Raw genomic sequence first — 17020 nt, 5'->3', positions numbered from 1 at the left:
TTAAGACTAAGTTAATTATGCCTGTTTGCTGTATATGTCAAAGATGGCTGAAAATGAATTAGCAAAAAAAAAATTCTTTTGTATTGTTTGGGCTTCTAGAAGGGAGATGCTCTACCAACACTGGGAATTATATTAGAGATTCATCATTAAGCATTTGTTTATTAGGAGCTTGTATAGAAAACCGCTCCGACAGTTCTATGCAGCCAATCATACAGCACTGACAGGGGAACAGTGGCCTCTGATTTGCTGGGCATGATGTCTCCTTTGATGGAACAAAATGAGTGGGTGGGATGACCACTGTCCTAGTCATGTCACCAAGTTAACCCTGGTGATTATGGGATAACAGGCCCAATTATCCTTTCACTCAAGGTGAAGCTGTAGATAAATTTACTGACAGTCCTTTGTTTGCCCTTGCTGATGTCATCCTCGTCAGTAATATTGTTTAACTCTTCCAATCAGGCCCTTCCGCCTGGCAGAACTGGACTTACGAGGTGAAAGTATCAACCCAAGACTTTCCTGAAACCACTCACGTGTTCTCTAATATAAGTGGGACCATCCTTAATGTACACGACCTTCAGAGTGCTACGAAATACAAGGTTTTTGTGAGAGCAAGTTCTCCCAAGGGACCAGGCCCTTGGTCAGAGCCCTCAGTGGGAACTACCCTGGTACCAGGTGAGAAAACATTCTTGATTTAGGGAGTGATCCTGACAAAAAGCTTTCCTCCCTATGTCCTTTAAAATTTCTCACCTTCAATGTGGTAAAAAAAATTAGAATGAGGGTGCGTTGACCCCTTGAGGATGTGTTTATTATCTGAGATTAGGAAAGCAAATAAAGCACTGTGTGATATTTATGTTTCTAACCTGCTATTTTAAACTGTCCAAGATATTTTTTAACAAACAATATAATTCTCTTCTTCTTCATGGTTTTCTCCTTTCTCATGGTTTACTAAGCAGTAGCACTCCTTGAACTCTGACTTCTCTCTTGGCGAGAGAAGCTGAGGGGCTGTGAATTATGTTGAATTCTATCCTCCTGGTTGAAAAAAAATGGAAAGATAACTGACTCATTTATACTACTGTTGTTATTGCAGTCGCTTCTGGGTGCTCTGAACAGGACCATGGCCACCAATAGCTAAAGCAAAAAAAAAAAAAATTCTGCCATGACCGTGACATTGCTATAGAGGCAACATCACTACACATTTCTCTTCACATTCAATTACAACTATTTACACAAAAATCAGAAAGTATGTTTAATATGATAGATAATTCTTTTAAGCAGATACAATTACTCATATTATTCCAGAGTATTTTTCAAAATGCTGATTGACTTTATGAAGGAAATCTAACGTATAAATGTGTACCTAAAAAAAGTGTGTTTTCTGTGATATTTCTTTCAATTTGTTTTTTTAAAACCAAACAGCTGCAGAGCCACCATTTATCATGGCTGTGAAAGAAGATGGGCTTTGGAGTAAACCATTAAATAGCTTTGGCCCAGGAGAATTCCTATCCTCTGATATGGGAAATGTATCAGGTAAACACCAAGTTCCCTGTACACTTGGATGGCAGGTTTCTACTTGTAAGACTTCCTGAGATATTCAACCAATCAAAAGGATTGCGTATTTTAGTATTAGGTCAATAATGAAAGGAAAAAATATTGACTGAACTATACTTTAGTGACACTATTAAGAAAATGTCTCTTCTCACGGAGGAGGGCCATTTATTACTCCACAAAATGTAGTTATTTAATGATTTATGCCCATTTCAGGAAGGCTTTGATATACTTCTCATGTATTTTAATTTCTCAATGTTGTCTCACAGTAACAGCCTAACAGCCTTACTTCAATGGCATCTTCTATAATTTATTATTATTTATTTATTATTTAATGGCATCTTCTATAATTATCTAATTATTAGATCTCTTCGTTTGGCTATTAAAAGTACCACAGCATTTCTGACCAAAATGAGTTGGACTTAGGAGGCAGTGTGGTACTAATAGAAAGAACGATGCTTTGAAGTTGGCTTGAATCTGGGCTCCTCCTCTTTTCATCTGTGAGACCTCGGGCAGAATAGATAATTTCACGTAGTCTTGGGTTCTCCATGTCAAAAATGGGGATGGGGAGTTCCCTGGTGGCCTAACGGTTAGGGGTCTGGGCTTTCATTGCCATGGCCTGGCTTTAATCCCTGGTTGAGGAACTGAGATCTCGCAAGCCTCGCGGCACAGCCAAAAAAAAAAAAGAAAAAAAAATGGGGATGATTTCTACTTCATAGCTTTGTTTTAAGAGTTGAGTGAAATAGGTAAAAGTGCCCAAGACAATGTTTGGCAAAGAGGAGACACTCAATGACTATTAGTTCCTCTCTCTAGTTCCAGGGGTTAAGATTTTGGGATAAAATTCTTGACAGATCCTTGAAGTTCTAGTGAGTATCTATGTTAGTATATGCTTTAATGTTATGTTGAGGTGCATGTATGATTTGTTGACTCGCCATGTTTATGCTGGCATGTATGAAAAAATAACTGCTACCAATTCACTTTGTTTTGAGACATGGATTGGTATAACAACAGCCTATACTACAGCGACATGAAAGGTGATGTCTATGTGTGGCTGCTGAGTGGGACGGACATCTCAGAGAATTATCACATACCCAACATTGCAGGAGCAGGGGCATTAGCTTTTGAGTGGCTGGGTCACTTTCTCTACTGGGCTGGAAAGACATACGTGGTAAGTAGAAGCCTGGCATTCTGGATGCTCTCGAACAATGCCCACCCATTTCAGTGACTGGAATGTAATTTTCACGATTTTTTTCATACTTGTGTACCACCTCTGCTAATATTTACTTAGTATCTGTCTCTAAGCCTACTCACTTTTTAATTAAAACGTATTTAGATATAAAGGAAATTTTATATCACTATGTGGTGTATTAGTCACATATTTTCAATGATATCTTAAAATAAATATATTAAAATGTTCACCAGTGGGTTAGTGTCCTAGGGAAGATGGCACACTCCAAAGGCATGATTAAAAGAAACTAAGTGAGGGGACTATTTTCAAAGGTATCTACAGTGCTAAGGAAAATGAACAAAGGATGGTGAAGCATGCCCTGGGCTAGCAAGTGTGGGAGGATATTACTGCCACCAGGCATAAAGGGCAAGGGAAAGAAGGGAAAGAATGGTGAGGGCTGTAGCTTTAGGAGAGTTGCTGACATGAAAACCAGCCACTGTCAAAATGTATGGTCTAGCAAGGAGTGATACGGGGGTACATATGTACCCCTATCCCTCTTTTCTTCTGGCATCTGATCTTCTGCCAGTGCTTCCATTGGCTGAAGCTCTCTGGAAGCCAGAGAACAACAGAGCTAGGTTGATGTCGTCCACTGATATCAGGCTCAGGGGTTACAGAGGAGGGTGGAGAGGGTGGAGAGTGGATTTGGGGGCAAGAGGAAGACATCCCACGCATTGTGCACACGGAAGAAAAAGATGGCTGCTGATGAGAGCGCTGGCCTAACAGATGAAGAAATACGGTACGGAAGTCGTTTTCTAATCAGGAAGGCACGTGTCCATTCATTTATTTACTCATTATCTGTTACCAATATGTTTAGAGTCTTGAGAATAGGCATAGTAGACAATATGAAGAAAATAGACGACATGCCTCTGCTCTGTTGAAAAAATATGTCAGCTTTGTTGAGATATAATTCATGTACCATAAAATTCACCCTTTGATTGTATAAAATGCAGTGGTTTTTAGTATGTTCAGTGTCGTGCAACCATCACTACTTGCCCCTGCTCTTTTCATGACATAAAAATACATTCATGGGGCTTCCCGGGTGGCGCAGTGGTTAAGAATCCCCCTGCCAACGCAGGGGACACGGGTTCAAGACCTGGTCTGGGAGGATCCCACATGCCGCGGAGCGACTGGGCCCGTGTGCCACAACTACTGAAGCCCATGCACCCTAGATCCCGTGCTCGGCAACAAGAGAAGCCACCTTGATGAGAGGCCCGCGCACTGCAACGAAGAGTGGCCCCCACTAGCCGCAGCTAGAGAAAGCCCACAGGCAGCCACGAAGACCCAACGCAGCCACACACACACACAAAAAAATTCATGAATTAATAGAAGAAGCATACAAAACAATGTATTTAGAAGCAAAGCAATATGGTATAGTCTGAATTCATAAGTGCCAATGACCTGTAGGCAGAATGGAGCTGACTGGGGTTAATCAGAGAATGCTCCCCAAAATGGGTTAGTTTGAAAATAGTTTTGAAGGAGGAAGTGGAAGAGTGGGATAAAAATTGGTTTCAAGTATTTGCTCTGTCTCTTATAAAACAGTTCAACTCCTTGAAAAATTACTTAACTTCTTTGAACCAGTTTACTTGTGAAAAAGTAGGAAATAGAAATCCTTTACAGGCTTAATGCGAGGGCTAAAAGAGCTAATATTTTAAAGGTTGAAAAAAAGAAGTACAGTGCCTGGCACATAATAGGTACTCAATAATGATAGTCATTAATATTATGGAGATATACTGACAGGAGCAAGGAGAGAGACATCACCATTTATCAGGAGTATACATCTTCTTTGACAGCCTAATCAAATACATTTTTATGTGTTGATTGGATGTATGATTAGGAAGGGCAAGTATTTTAACTCAAAATAAATGTATCTCCTTTCTCTTTAGAGGCATGAAAAGGAGTAAGCTTCCTTATAACCTCTAACTTTCTTGTAACTTCTAACTGTTATGTTTCCAAGGCTAGGCACACTACCCAGCACAGAGTGCCAGTATCTACTTGTGGTTGAACAAATGAATGTATGAATGCAGTAATTTACTAACAATTGCAATAAACTATTCATAAATCATGATGCCATTTGAAAATCACTAACTGACATGATTATATTTTGTAGATACAAAGGCAGTCTCTGTTGACAGGACACACAGACATGGTGACTCACGTGAAGCTGTTGGTGAATGACATGGTGGTGGACTCAGTTGGTGGATATCTCTATTGGACCACACTGTATTCAGTTGAAAGTACCAGGCTAAATGGGGAAAGTTCCCTTATACTACAGGCACAGCCTTGGTTTTCTGGGAGAAAGGTGAAAATTAAAAATAAGATCTGATCATTTAATAGTACTAAATAATGCTGTTTTATAGTTATGATAATACTGTTTCTGCTTATTGTGAGTTGTTCAGGTAGAACCTGAAAAGAAATACTGTTATGGTAAGATCTTGATATAACCAAACTTTCTCTAAGTCTTATTGATTGTCATAATTGATTAAATAAATTAGAATATAATGTGGAGATTTTTATAGTTTGCTTTATCTTGAATTGACTCACACTTTAAGAACATTTTAATTTCCGTCTGTTTTCATAGTCTTTAGGAATTCTTTGGATATTTTAGAGCTTCTTCCTGGGTGATGATTAGGTGTCTTATTATTTTCAATCAATTTCTGGTACTGACTGCTCTAAAAACTGTGTAACTCCTAGGAAAGTTGACTTCTCTGTGTCTGTTTCATTATCTGAAAAATGGGAATATTAACAATTGTCCTACCTCTTAGGGTTGTTGTGAAGATTAAATGAGATAATTCATGGGAAGTAGTGAGAATAGTTCCAGGCACATGGTGACCACTCAATAGTTAAGCTTGTATTTTGTAACTCAATCGAAAAAATACCCTGATATAGAAATGGTTCTAAAACAAATGATATTTTTATTTCCTCAACTTCTAGAAGCAATACCTATTTTTCTTGATCCTGTTTAGCTACCCTCTAGCAACCCATCTAAATTTCTGAATTTTGTTTTCTCTGATCATCATAATAATATATGTCTACTGTAGAAAATTTAGGAATTACAGAAAAGCATGAAGAAGAAATATATCATTTATACTATTTCTATCTAGGATATTTCTTAAAATTTTCTTATTTTTTAAAGCCTTTTTTGTTGTCAGTAGAGATAATACAGATGTATCAGATCATTTATAAACAAACAAACAAATTGTTGAGTCACTGATCCTCAATTCCATAGGATGTATCAGTTATAATTCCTAAGATTGGCACCTACAGATTATAACACAGATATTTAAAAGAAATAGAAATTTACACACCATATCCAGAGATTAATTATTCCTGTCAAATAATGAAATAATCCCTTAATTCTATTTTAGAGCCACTTGAGTCTGAATACAAAGAAAGTACATTTTTTATGTCTCCATAAAAAATGTTAGGGGAAAACCTTTTTCTGTGTAAAAGCATATTAAAGGTAACAGTATATCAGGAGTAACTTCCTATTCATCCCCGAGACTTTGTCAGTAATCTCCCTGCTGTCCTGATCTTGTCGTTTGAGCTTTTTCTACTCAGGATAGCTCGGGAGTGGCCCTGGGGACTTTTCTGTAAATGAGTGAATCATTAGATTTCTCAGCATATTTGGGGAAATACACTTTTCTTTAAAATCCACTCCAAATACTCTCACAGGCTGGCTAATGTTGTTCCTACTTGTGCAAATCTGTGTTCTGGTTCCGTGGCTTGTTTTATTCATCTGCCTCCGTTAATGCTAGTAGGTGTTTTGAAGGTAATATGTTTTGCACTGAGCAAAGCGCTCCATCTCACTGTCATTCCTTTCTGTGTTACTCACAGATTTATCACGGAGTATAAGATACTTTGCAATCAACGGTGTAATAAAATAGTTAGCCAGTCATTTACAGAAAGACTCATTTGTGCTATGAAAAGGGAGAATGAAATGAGAAATTCTTTTAAAGTGAAAAGATACTTTTTGCCACATCTGATGTGTCAGGCTCATAGTATATAGTACATTTTACCAGAGGATTAAACTTTAAGGTTTTTGTTTAGATCAAAGGGATTATTTCCTACGTATGGGAGTTACTAGACATAACAATGGTTACCAAAGATTTATGGAACAGCCTCTGACACTGCTTAAATATGGGCCCAAATGGCTGGTGTAAAGGAATGGGGTAATGATCCAACACCTGAATTTCACTTATAGCTTGAACAGTTTGTTGTATTCCAGCAAAGGGAGTTGTAGAATCTCTTTTTTAAGAGATAAAGTAGAGTTAATCTGTAATTTGGAAAACTCTAGTGCATCTCATTAGATAACCAAACAATATTAACCTGGTTTCACTTTAACTGGAAAAATTATCAATAAATCTCTTTTAGCCTGAAGAAAGGACATAATTCAACTCCCGATAGGCTAGGAATTGCTAGAATAGCTTTCTACCTTTTGGGAAAGGAGTAGGTTGAGTTTTCTTGAAGATTGAAGGCTGTGGTTTACATGACTACTGAAGGTTCTTGTAGCCATGGGTCTTGAGATTATTTCTTTGTAGCAAGCCTTGGGTAACTTGCCAGCAAGTATTTTTAGTTGTTGGATACTTTATTGTATTCTTTTTACATTTTTCACTGGCTCATCTTTTTGTTTATATGCTGTTGTATCTTGCTAAAGATACAGTCATCAACTTTAATCCTATCTGATACCTCTCAGCCTCTAGGTCTGCTATAGAAAGACTCTGCTATTCTGAGGTCAGACTCCTAGCAATCTCAACTCATCTGAAAAATACCTATAAAGCCAAAGAAAGCAAAAAAGATCCTTTGGATTGTAACTTCTATCTCATGCACCTTATTTCATAGGAGAAACAGTCTTCCCTCAAGCCTCACGTAGTCAACTGGATGTAAAATTAAGACATAGATTGTAAAAAGAAGACAAAGAAAGAGTAATAAGAAGTAGTTGTAAGATGTCAGCTGGAAATAGGACTTTATATATACATGACTCTATCCAATTATATCACATAAAAACCCTGTTCGTGTTATATTTTAGAAAAATATCAGGATGTTTTTGGTTGTAATTAACAGGAGATATAATTTTAAATGGTTTGAACCACTGGTTCTCAAACTTGGGGACACATTGGAATTACCTGGGGAATATGAAGACATACTGGAGACTGGATACCATCTCCAGAGATCAAAATTTAACAGGATGCAGACTAGGAATTGAGATGTTTAAAGAATTCCACAGGTAATTCTAATGTGTAGCAATTGAGAACAACTGATTTAAACAACGATCAAATTCACTGGCTTACGTGGCTGAAGAGTCCAAAGTTATGGCTAGCTTTAGACAAGACTTTACACAGTGGCTCAAAGTCCCTCATTCAGTAGGACCTGGAGTGTGGTTGAAAATTTGTATTTGTAACAAATTCCCAGATGATGCTGATGTTGCTGGTCCAAGAATCAAACTTTGAGAACCACTAGAGATTAAGTATATAGAAGTGAATACTTCTTGCCATTTGGGGATTTTTAGGAAACCAGTGCTTATATCAAAATTACATAGTAATAGACATACTCATATAATATTTATATTCAGTGAAAGGCAAAAATCACTGAGTTTATTATTCCAAAGAGGATGTTAAAGAGAAATCTGTAGCTTAAGTGTGACATAATCACAAAGGTATCCTTAAACATGTATTTGATTTGTTTTCTTTCCATATTTTCTATTTAGGTAATTGCTCTAACTTTAGACCTTAGTGATGGGCTCCTGTATTGGTTGGTTCAAGACAGTCAGTGTATTCACCTGTACACAGCTGTTCTTCGGGGTCAGAGGTAAGTAAGATTGAAGGCAATTGGTTGAGAATAAGAGAACAACTTGCTCCTCAGTTATAAATGATAGTGCATGAGAATTCATTTATTCTTCCAATAAACATTTACTAATTTTCCACTGTGTTGCAGGCATTGTGCTTGTAAGGAAAGGTAAGTTTTTAAATAACTAATTACTGTAGGATATGGTGAATACTGTGATAGGATGTAAAGAGAGTCCAGTAGAGGCACTGAGGAGAATGCCCCTCAAGAGCCCAGGAAATGGGTGGATGGGTTTTTCTGCTTCTTAATATAGTCTCCAACTATGATTATAGATTTGCCTATAACTCTTTAGTTGACGTATCTGCATGCTTTGTATTTAGTATTGTTATCTATATACTTGATTACATTGTGTTTCCTTTTATTACTATAAAATATCCTCATTCATCTATGGTAATACTCTTCATCTTAAAGACCATTTTGTCTGATAGTATTAGGAAAGTCACAGCAGCTTTCTTATGCTTAGTGTTTGCATGGTACAGCTCTTTATATCTCTTTACTTTCAATTTTCGTCTTTACATTTAAAAGGTGTCTCTTGTAAATAGCATACAAAGTTTTGCTTTTTTATGCAGTCTGACAATTTTTGCCTTTTAATTGGGGTGTTTGATTCATTTACATTTAATATAATTATTGATATGTTGGGATTTAAGTCTACCATCTTGGTGTTTGACTTCCATTTGTCTCATCGGCTGTTCATTCCTCTGTTCTACTTCTCTGCATTTTTGAGGGTAAATAAAATACTTTTTTAGTATTCCATTTTATCTCCTCTCATAACATTTTAATTATGTGTATTTATAATTTTCTTTAGGTTGCTTTAGAGAGTAAAATATGCATTTTTAACATTAAATATCTTCAACTTACCACAGTCATATTCAAAATATTCTTACTTCATAAATGATTTTAAAACTTTATGGTGATATGTTTCCAATTATTACCCTTCACTCTTTGGGTTCTTGTTGTCATATATTTTACTTTCATCTACACTCTAAAATCCATGTTCACTACTATTTTTAGTTTAAACAGCCAATAGTTTTTAACTTCAAGGAAACAGTTACGTATCTCAAATTAAAATACAGGACATAAAATCATTAAAGAAAAGCAGTTAAAGGGAGAATTTAGAGGTCATATTATTACATAGATGAGGAAACTGAAACCACAGATGTGTATAAATTTGCCGATTGTCACATGGTAAATTAGAGAGATAGGAAAAGGTTAAAGTAAAACAAAAGGTCCTGCTCTAGGGCAGAGATTTTTAATATTGGGTTCTTGGACCCCCTAGGGAGTTCATGGAGGGCTTCAGGTGGTGTGTGAGTGCTTGGAAATTGAGCATCCATTCATTTCATCAAATTTTCAAAAGAGTCTAATCTTACAAAGACCAAGAATTCGTGCTCTATGAAGACAATGTCAAAATTACTTTTAGATTAAAAAATATATATTTTTTGGTTTATGGAAAAACTCTTAACCATAGAGACTATAAAAAAGGAGTATATGTTTATAAACCTATAATGCATACGAGCATAAACACAGCAAATCTGATTAATCATTTATTTCATATCAGCTATAACATACAGCTCTCGTTCGTTTCCCAACTGTGAACCATAGAAAACTGGTTGTTCCCTTCCCTAGAAATGTAAGATACTGGCAATCTGATTGTCAAAAGAATCTGTGAGATATAGACGGTGTTCAAAGTGACAGTGTCCTGAGGATTACGGCTCACTCTCTCTGTCTGTACATTCCAGAGGACAGGCTAGCTAGTGTTGAGAGCCCAGCTCCTCAAGTGTCCAGAAAAATCAGTACTACTGGATTTACCAGATAGAGGAAGGAAGTTTCTCCTTTAAAAATGCATTTCCTTATCTCAAGGTTAATAATTTTCCTTGTCTGCATGCCCAGTGGAGTGCAGCAGATCTTGACAAGGTTACACAAAGGACAGGCACTTTTGCCCTCCACGTAAGACTTGCCTTTTTATCACACTGGGGGAAAAAAAAGCTGTACATAGAGACAGGGATTCCAAAGCCATCTTACAAGCAGAAATTTTTTCCTAATATATAATCAAGCTTCCTTCTTCTGCATTTTAAGTTCCTCACCTCTAGTCTAGATCAGCACTGCCCAATACAACTAATGTGAGCCACATATATAATTGTAAATTTCCTGTTGCCTCATTTTAAAAAGTAAAAGCATATAGGTAAATTATTAATGAGTTATTTGTATTCCTTTTTCATATTAATTCTTGGATAGCTTGGGTGTATTTTACATGTACTGCACATCTCATTTTGCACACTAAGTTTTCATAGGAAATACTTGATCTGCAGTTAGATTTTATAAAATTTACAATGGAAAAAGTTGATTTACGTACCCAAGTTTTTCCAAAATATTTAAAGTTTTCCAGTAAATCATACATATGATTCATAATATATAAATCAAATATTAGCTTAAAATTTTAACCTAAATTAATTAAGACTAAATAACATAAAAACTCAGCTCCTCAATTGTAGTAGCCACATGTCAAGGGCTCAGTAGTCACCTGTGGCCTAGTGGTTACATTACTGGACAGTGTAGTTCTACCATAGAGTAGAGATGAGATTAGCTGTCTGCTGTCGTTCAGCATATTCAGAACTTGACAACTGTAAGCCGCCTTTCAAACTGCTCTTCCCTTTCCTATGTGCAGCCATTCCCTTTGGTTTATTAAAGAATGAATCTATTACTGACATATATATATAATCTATAACAACATATCTGTCTTGGAGGTTGAAAAGGGCGCATCTGTCATAAAAGTTCAGGCATATTTAGTCATGTCAGGACTGAGTATATTGCTCCAAAGGAGCCTACACCCTGCTGTTCCCTCTGCCTAAAATGGTCCCCAAACCCAGTTCTCTTGGTTACTTTGTGTTCAGATTGCATGGCTCAGCTTAAACATTGTTCTCTAAGAGTGGCTTTCTCTGACCAGACCCCATTAGGTCTCCTTGTTTAGGAGCCCACTCTACCTTTCCTTTTACAGTGCCATTCAATGGTGTAGTTATTTGCTCATTACCTGCCTATTCTGCTAGGCTGTATATTTTATGAGGGCAGGGATTGTATTTGTCTTATTTACCACTGTATTCCTAGTGGCCAACACAGAACTAGGCACCCAACATATGCTGAACGAACGAATAAATGAGTAAGACCTCAGTAGAGTAACCTCAGCTGACCTCTATACACAGCTCATGCTTCATGGAAGGGTTTACCTTTTAATGATTTTTTTTTGTTGAGCTTTGATTTAAATCCAGCTCTACCTGTCTGAGGACTGAAGGGTTTGAGGTACTCATCTCCTGTAAGTGAGGAGGTTGTGCTGAAATTGCGATGAACACCAGATGGCAAGAGTTTTCCAATCAGCCCAGGAGATATTTACAGGAGAGGAGTCTTCAGCTGGAAATGAGGGGCAATCCAAGCCAGTGACAACTAAGGATCTCCAGTATCACCCTGAAGGGAAATCTCTGCCCTGGGGACTGTTTTGGGAATGCTGAACAAACGACCTGTGGGCAAGGCTAACATGAACACATTCACAGGAACTAGGCTGCAGCAGCTCTGTGTGTGGTCCAGAAGGGCCAGCCTTCTCAGGCCAAGTGCATCCTGCTTGGTGAGCTTCTTTCCATATGGAATTAGGTTTTATATACCTCACCAAGGTTACTGGAAAGTTCTAATGAGAAGTGGAAACGACAAAGTGTAAAATTAGACAAGTGGGTGAAAGGCCAAAAGGCAAACTAGGTGCTGGCTTCACATCTGAGTAGGTATGAATAAAGACTATTTTATGAGAAAAAGGACTATGGGAATAGTACTAGTGAATATACTTTTTCTTTATAAGGCTGACACCTCTCAAGTCCTTGGAGGTAGTTTCAATTTTCTCAAGGAAGTATTATGAAACTCTCAAAACAAAACTTTTATTTTGATTTTAAGTGCCATACTTTTCTAAAGAGGGGAATGTCAACACTTTAAAAAAATTTAGAGAAATCATTAAAAAAAAGTGAAATAACTACTCCAAAAAGCTGAGAACATTGAGATAGTTATTGTGAGAACCAGACAACTGGTGTAATTTTAGAAACAACCAAGCAGATTTTAAAAATAAAAGTCCTTGTCATTGAGAAAAAGACTTAAAAAGCAGTTTAAAACAATAGTCTGTTTCCTTGAATTCCCTGGTCTGAAACGGAGCATTTGGACTAAGCTGTGGAAGTTGATAAGTATCGTTGAAGCAACAGACAGTTGTGAATAGTATAAAGTGAAGGACTAAACAACCTAGAATAAAGAATGGTGAGTAAATAAGATGACTAACCAAGAATAGGAGGAAGGCATGATGCAAGGAGGAGAAACAAATCAATGGGTTGTGCCTTTGATGTAGGGTAAAAATTTTTTTGATAAAAATCACAAGGATTTATTAAAATCTGTGTAACACTCTTGCTATTGCAATATCACATTCATAAGAAAAACCCTAGGGAATTTGCTTTCGGTATACTTCATAAAAAATGTAAAAGTCAACTTAATATGGAATTAAGAAGAATGACAATTATTGTTGCAAAGTATTTTCTCTTTGTTTTCAAACACGCACACTCACAAACACACATTCTCTCCAGTATTTGAATGCACCAGCCCTTACCCCACTCCAGATAGAAATACTAATTGACGTCTTGTTTCAGCAGTGCTGGGGACACCACCATCACAGAGTTCGCAGCCTGGAGTACTTCTGACATTTCCCAGAACACACTGATGTACTACAGTGGTCGGCTCTTCTGGATCAATGGCTTTAGGATTATTACAGCTCAGGAAATAGATCAGAGAACTAGTGTCTCTGTTTTGGAACCAGCCAAATTTAATCAGTTCACAATTATTCAGACATCCCTCAAGCCTCTGCCAGGTACGATATTTTATTCCTGCATAACCTCACTTCTCCATACTTTCTGTTACATAAATGTTAAGGTTGGGTTTTTTTTTCTTTAGAATTATGTTTTAAGAGGAAAAAAGGCTTTAGTAGTTTCTGTTAATTTGCTTGCAGTCATTTGACTCTTAACCCAAATTTACAGCCTGAAACAGTCAGAAAAAGATGATTTTCAGGATATGTTAAAGGAAAGAAAAATTTTGTTTTGGTTCTAATTATTAGTAATTTCTATTAATCTTCCATGTATCTGTGATCATTGATAATCCTAAATTCTTTCTTTCTCTATTGTTTCTTTCATCCCATAGGGAACTTTTCCTTTACCCCTAAGGTTATCCCAGATGCCATTCCAGAGTCTTCATTTATGATTGAAGGAAATGCTTCGAGTTTTCAAATCCTCTGGAATGCTTCCCCAGCAGTGGATTGGGGTGTAATTTTCTACAGTGTGGAATTTAGTGCTCATTCTAAGGTATGGCATTGGTTCTAGTAACTTCCATTTTTCAAACAGAGTGTACCATCTGTGTCAGCCCTGCCCACACTGATTCGCCACTTTCTGTACTTAGCCAAGCTCATCTCCCTCACTGTTCCTGTAGCATTTGATTATTAAGATTATTCCTGAGAACTCCTTTTTATAGCCAGTCTCTGATTGCTTTGTGGTTAGTGTTAACCATTGGTGTGTTAGACACACTGGTCCTCGTGGAACAACATGGAATTTACCAACATTAGTGTTTCCAAAATTGCAAGGTTTAACTTTACATGTGAACCAAAGTTTGAAGATTTTAGTTAATTAGGAATAAAAGATGTTATGATTCTCTCCCTAAGAAAATAATGTTTTGTGCTTATATTTTAGTTCCTGGCTAGTGAACAACATTCTTTACCTGTATTTACTGTGGAAGGGCTGGTGCCCTATGCCTTATTTAATCTTTCTGTCACTCCTTATACCTACTGGGGAAAGGGCCCCAAAACATCTCTATCACTCCGAGCACCTGAAACAGGTACAGGGGTTAAAATCTCTTTAAAAAAAAGACAGAATCTCACCTTCATGATCTAGAATGGATAGTTAATAATTTTTAAAAGTAACTTTCAGTTTTGCAGATGTGTTTAGATTCAATACTCTTTAATGACTTTTTGGAGATTAGAATAGCACCATTAAAATAAATCTGCATAATTTATTCCTAACGAATATCTCAAAGATTTCTTAAAGACTGCTTCACTTGACTGTAATGATATACAGTATGTATATAATGCAGAAACATGGTTCAGGTAATTTGTGAGATGCTTCATAAAGACAAAGGGGATTTAAGAACAGTAAAAATTTCCTGGAAGGCAGGTTTACCAGGAGGTGTTCTCACAGATGGTAACTCAGAATCTTCTGTAGGTGAATATCGATGTCTAAATTTTTTTTAAAAATGTATTTAATTTATTTATTTTTGGCTGCGTTAGGTCTTCGTTGCTGCGCGCAGGCTTCCTCTAGCTGCTGCGAGCGGGGGCTACTCTTCGTTGGGGTGAGGGGGCTTCTCACTGCGGAGGCTTCTCTTGTTGCAGAGCACGGGCTCTAGGCACGTGGGCTTCAGCAGTTGTGTCGCACGGGCTTAGTTGCTCCGCAGCATGTGGGATCTTCCCGGACCAGGGCTCGAACCCACGTGCCCTGCATTGGCAGGCGGATTCTTAACCACTGCACCACCAGGGAAGTCCCTCTAAATTTTTAAAAAATGTTTTTCTTTGGAATATATTTTTAAAAAGGAAATTAGCCACACCTTTACGTGTGTATATCACTTTAAAGTGTACAAAGCACATTTATATATATCACTCCTTTATTAAACATTTATTACATCCCTATCATGTGTCAGAAACATCACTGTATCATTTCAGTGACCCTCAACATCATTGTATCATCTCTGTGGTAGGTAGGACAGATGTTATTATCTTGGTTATGCTAAGAGAAAATGGAAGCCTAGGAGTTGCCCAATGTAAATTAGCTAGTGAGTGGCAGGGCTGGGGCTTAATCTGGACTTTTCACTCTAGTTTCTTCAAATCTCCATTCAGTCATTTTTGCAGACACTGGCGAGTGATCTTATCATGTTGATTTAATTTATATAAACTTCCTAGCACAGGACCTGGCAGGCAGTAAGAGCTCAATAAACAGACGTACGTTCACTGTTGCAATTTTTTTTTAAACTGTTAAGATTTTATCAACAATATTTATCCATGAGTCTCATAACAGGAACATAGTGGAGCCTGGGCAGGTTGTGGAGCAGTTAGCATTTGGATCCAGGTATGCTCTCTTTGAGATTGTCTTGGGATGGCAGCTTTGGTTGGCTTCTTCTGTGGAAATGGACTTGACTATCAGGGGATGCACTAGGGGCTAGGGGCCATCAACACTCTGAAATAAGGAAAAAGGATAAGATTTGGCCCTTGACTTCGGGGAGTTTACAATATAGTTGGAAATTATTCAAATTGACAAATATTTATTAAGCACTTACTGTGTGCCAGTCCTTTACTAGATTTGGGGGGATTTAATAAGGAATAAGAAAAGGTGCTTTCTCTCTGACGGAGCTCATAAGACAGTAGAGAGATAAACGCAGACGCTGCTAATGATAAAAGAAATAAGACAGTGACAACTGAGTAGCAGTGGCATAGAGTGAATAAGCAGGCTATGAAACCTTCACCTCTATCAAGCTGCCTCTCAGCATTCTTATGAGAGGGCCATACATGCAGGCTTGTATGGCTGGGGAAGGCCTTTGGGGAGTGGAAACTTTAGCTGGGCTCTAAGGCATGAAGCAAGAAGAGGTTTATCCCGTGTAAATACAATGCAAGAAGGTCTGGGGATTGGATAACAATGTGAGTGTTGAACATTACGGAGCAATGTGATTGGGGCGGCAGAGTGGGAGGGGACCTATGGAGGAATCCTAAGAAAGAAGAGGGATGTCTTGGATGGAATGACTTGGAAATCAGGCAGAGGAATTTCTCTTGATTGACAGAGAGAGAGAGAGAGAGAGAGAGAGAGAGAGAGAGAGAGAGAGAAATTAATTAAAGGATTGGGAGAGGCTAAATTTCTTGATGTGGCTCCAGAATAGATGGCAACAACTAAGCCATACTCTCAGAGAGGGTTCACGGTGAGACGGCCTAGATCCTGGATATGCTGTATTTTACACCCAGAACTGGCTAAAGGCTGGATAGAGATAGTGTCTTCCTTCCTGGTGACTGCCATTTCCACCTCCAGAGTGAGAGTAAATACTGTATTTTATAAGGTGAACTAGCCAGCTTCCATGTATACAGACCACAGATGAGAAAGGTGTGCCTCAGTGGTAGTAAGTAGGATTTGGGTTGGAGAAAAGGAAGATTTGCAGAAATATCAGGATAGGTTCCTGAAGAAATCTATGGAATATTCTCTCCTGAAGATCTTTAAGAAGAAGATAGATATACCTTAACTGTCAGGAATGAGAAATATCTATTACTCAGTTGCTCTGCACCCTCACCATGAGTGATAGAAGTTGACCTTGTATTGT

General features: G+C 37.6%; 1 protein-coding gene across 1 annotated transcript in view; it reads left to right on the top strand.

Moving 5' to 3' along the window:
* The window catches only part of ROS1 (ROS proto-oncogene 1, receptor tyrosine kinase), a 113819-nt gene that overhangs the window by 36710 nt on the left and 60089 nt on the right, over window positions 1-17020 (top strand). The window contains exons 14-21 of the mRNA XM_089921958.1: window positions 460-672; window positions 1417-1527; window positions 2535-2713; window positions 4881-5072; window positions 8478-8578; window positions 13279-13493; window positions 13820-13980; window positions 14362-14506. Coding sequence (XP_089778084.1) covers window positions 460-672; window positions 1417-1527; window positions 2535-2713; window positions 4881-5072; window positions 8478-8578; window positions 13279-13493; window positions 13820-13980; window positions 14362-14506 — 1317 coding nt within the window. The remainder of the gene's footprint in view (window positions 1-459; window positions 673-1416; window positions 1528-2534; window positions 2714-4880; window positions 5073-8477; window positions 8579-13278; window positions 13494-13819; window positions 13981-14361; window positions 14507-17020) is intronic.

This window comes from Delphinapterus leucas, chromosome 12 (genome assembly GCF_059928025.1).
Source record: "Delphinapterus leucas isolate spDelLeu-1000000601 "Yukka" chromosome 12, BTC_Dleu_Yukka2, whole genome shotgun sequence".
NCBI lineage: Eukaryota > Metazoa > Chordata > Mammalia > Artiodactyla > Monodontidae > Delphinapterus > Delphinapterus leucas.
Note: the sequence above shows the minus strand (reverse complement) of the source record. Positions and strands in the feature narration are given on the sequence as shown.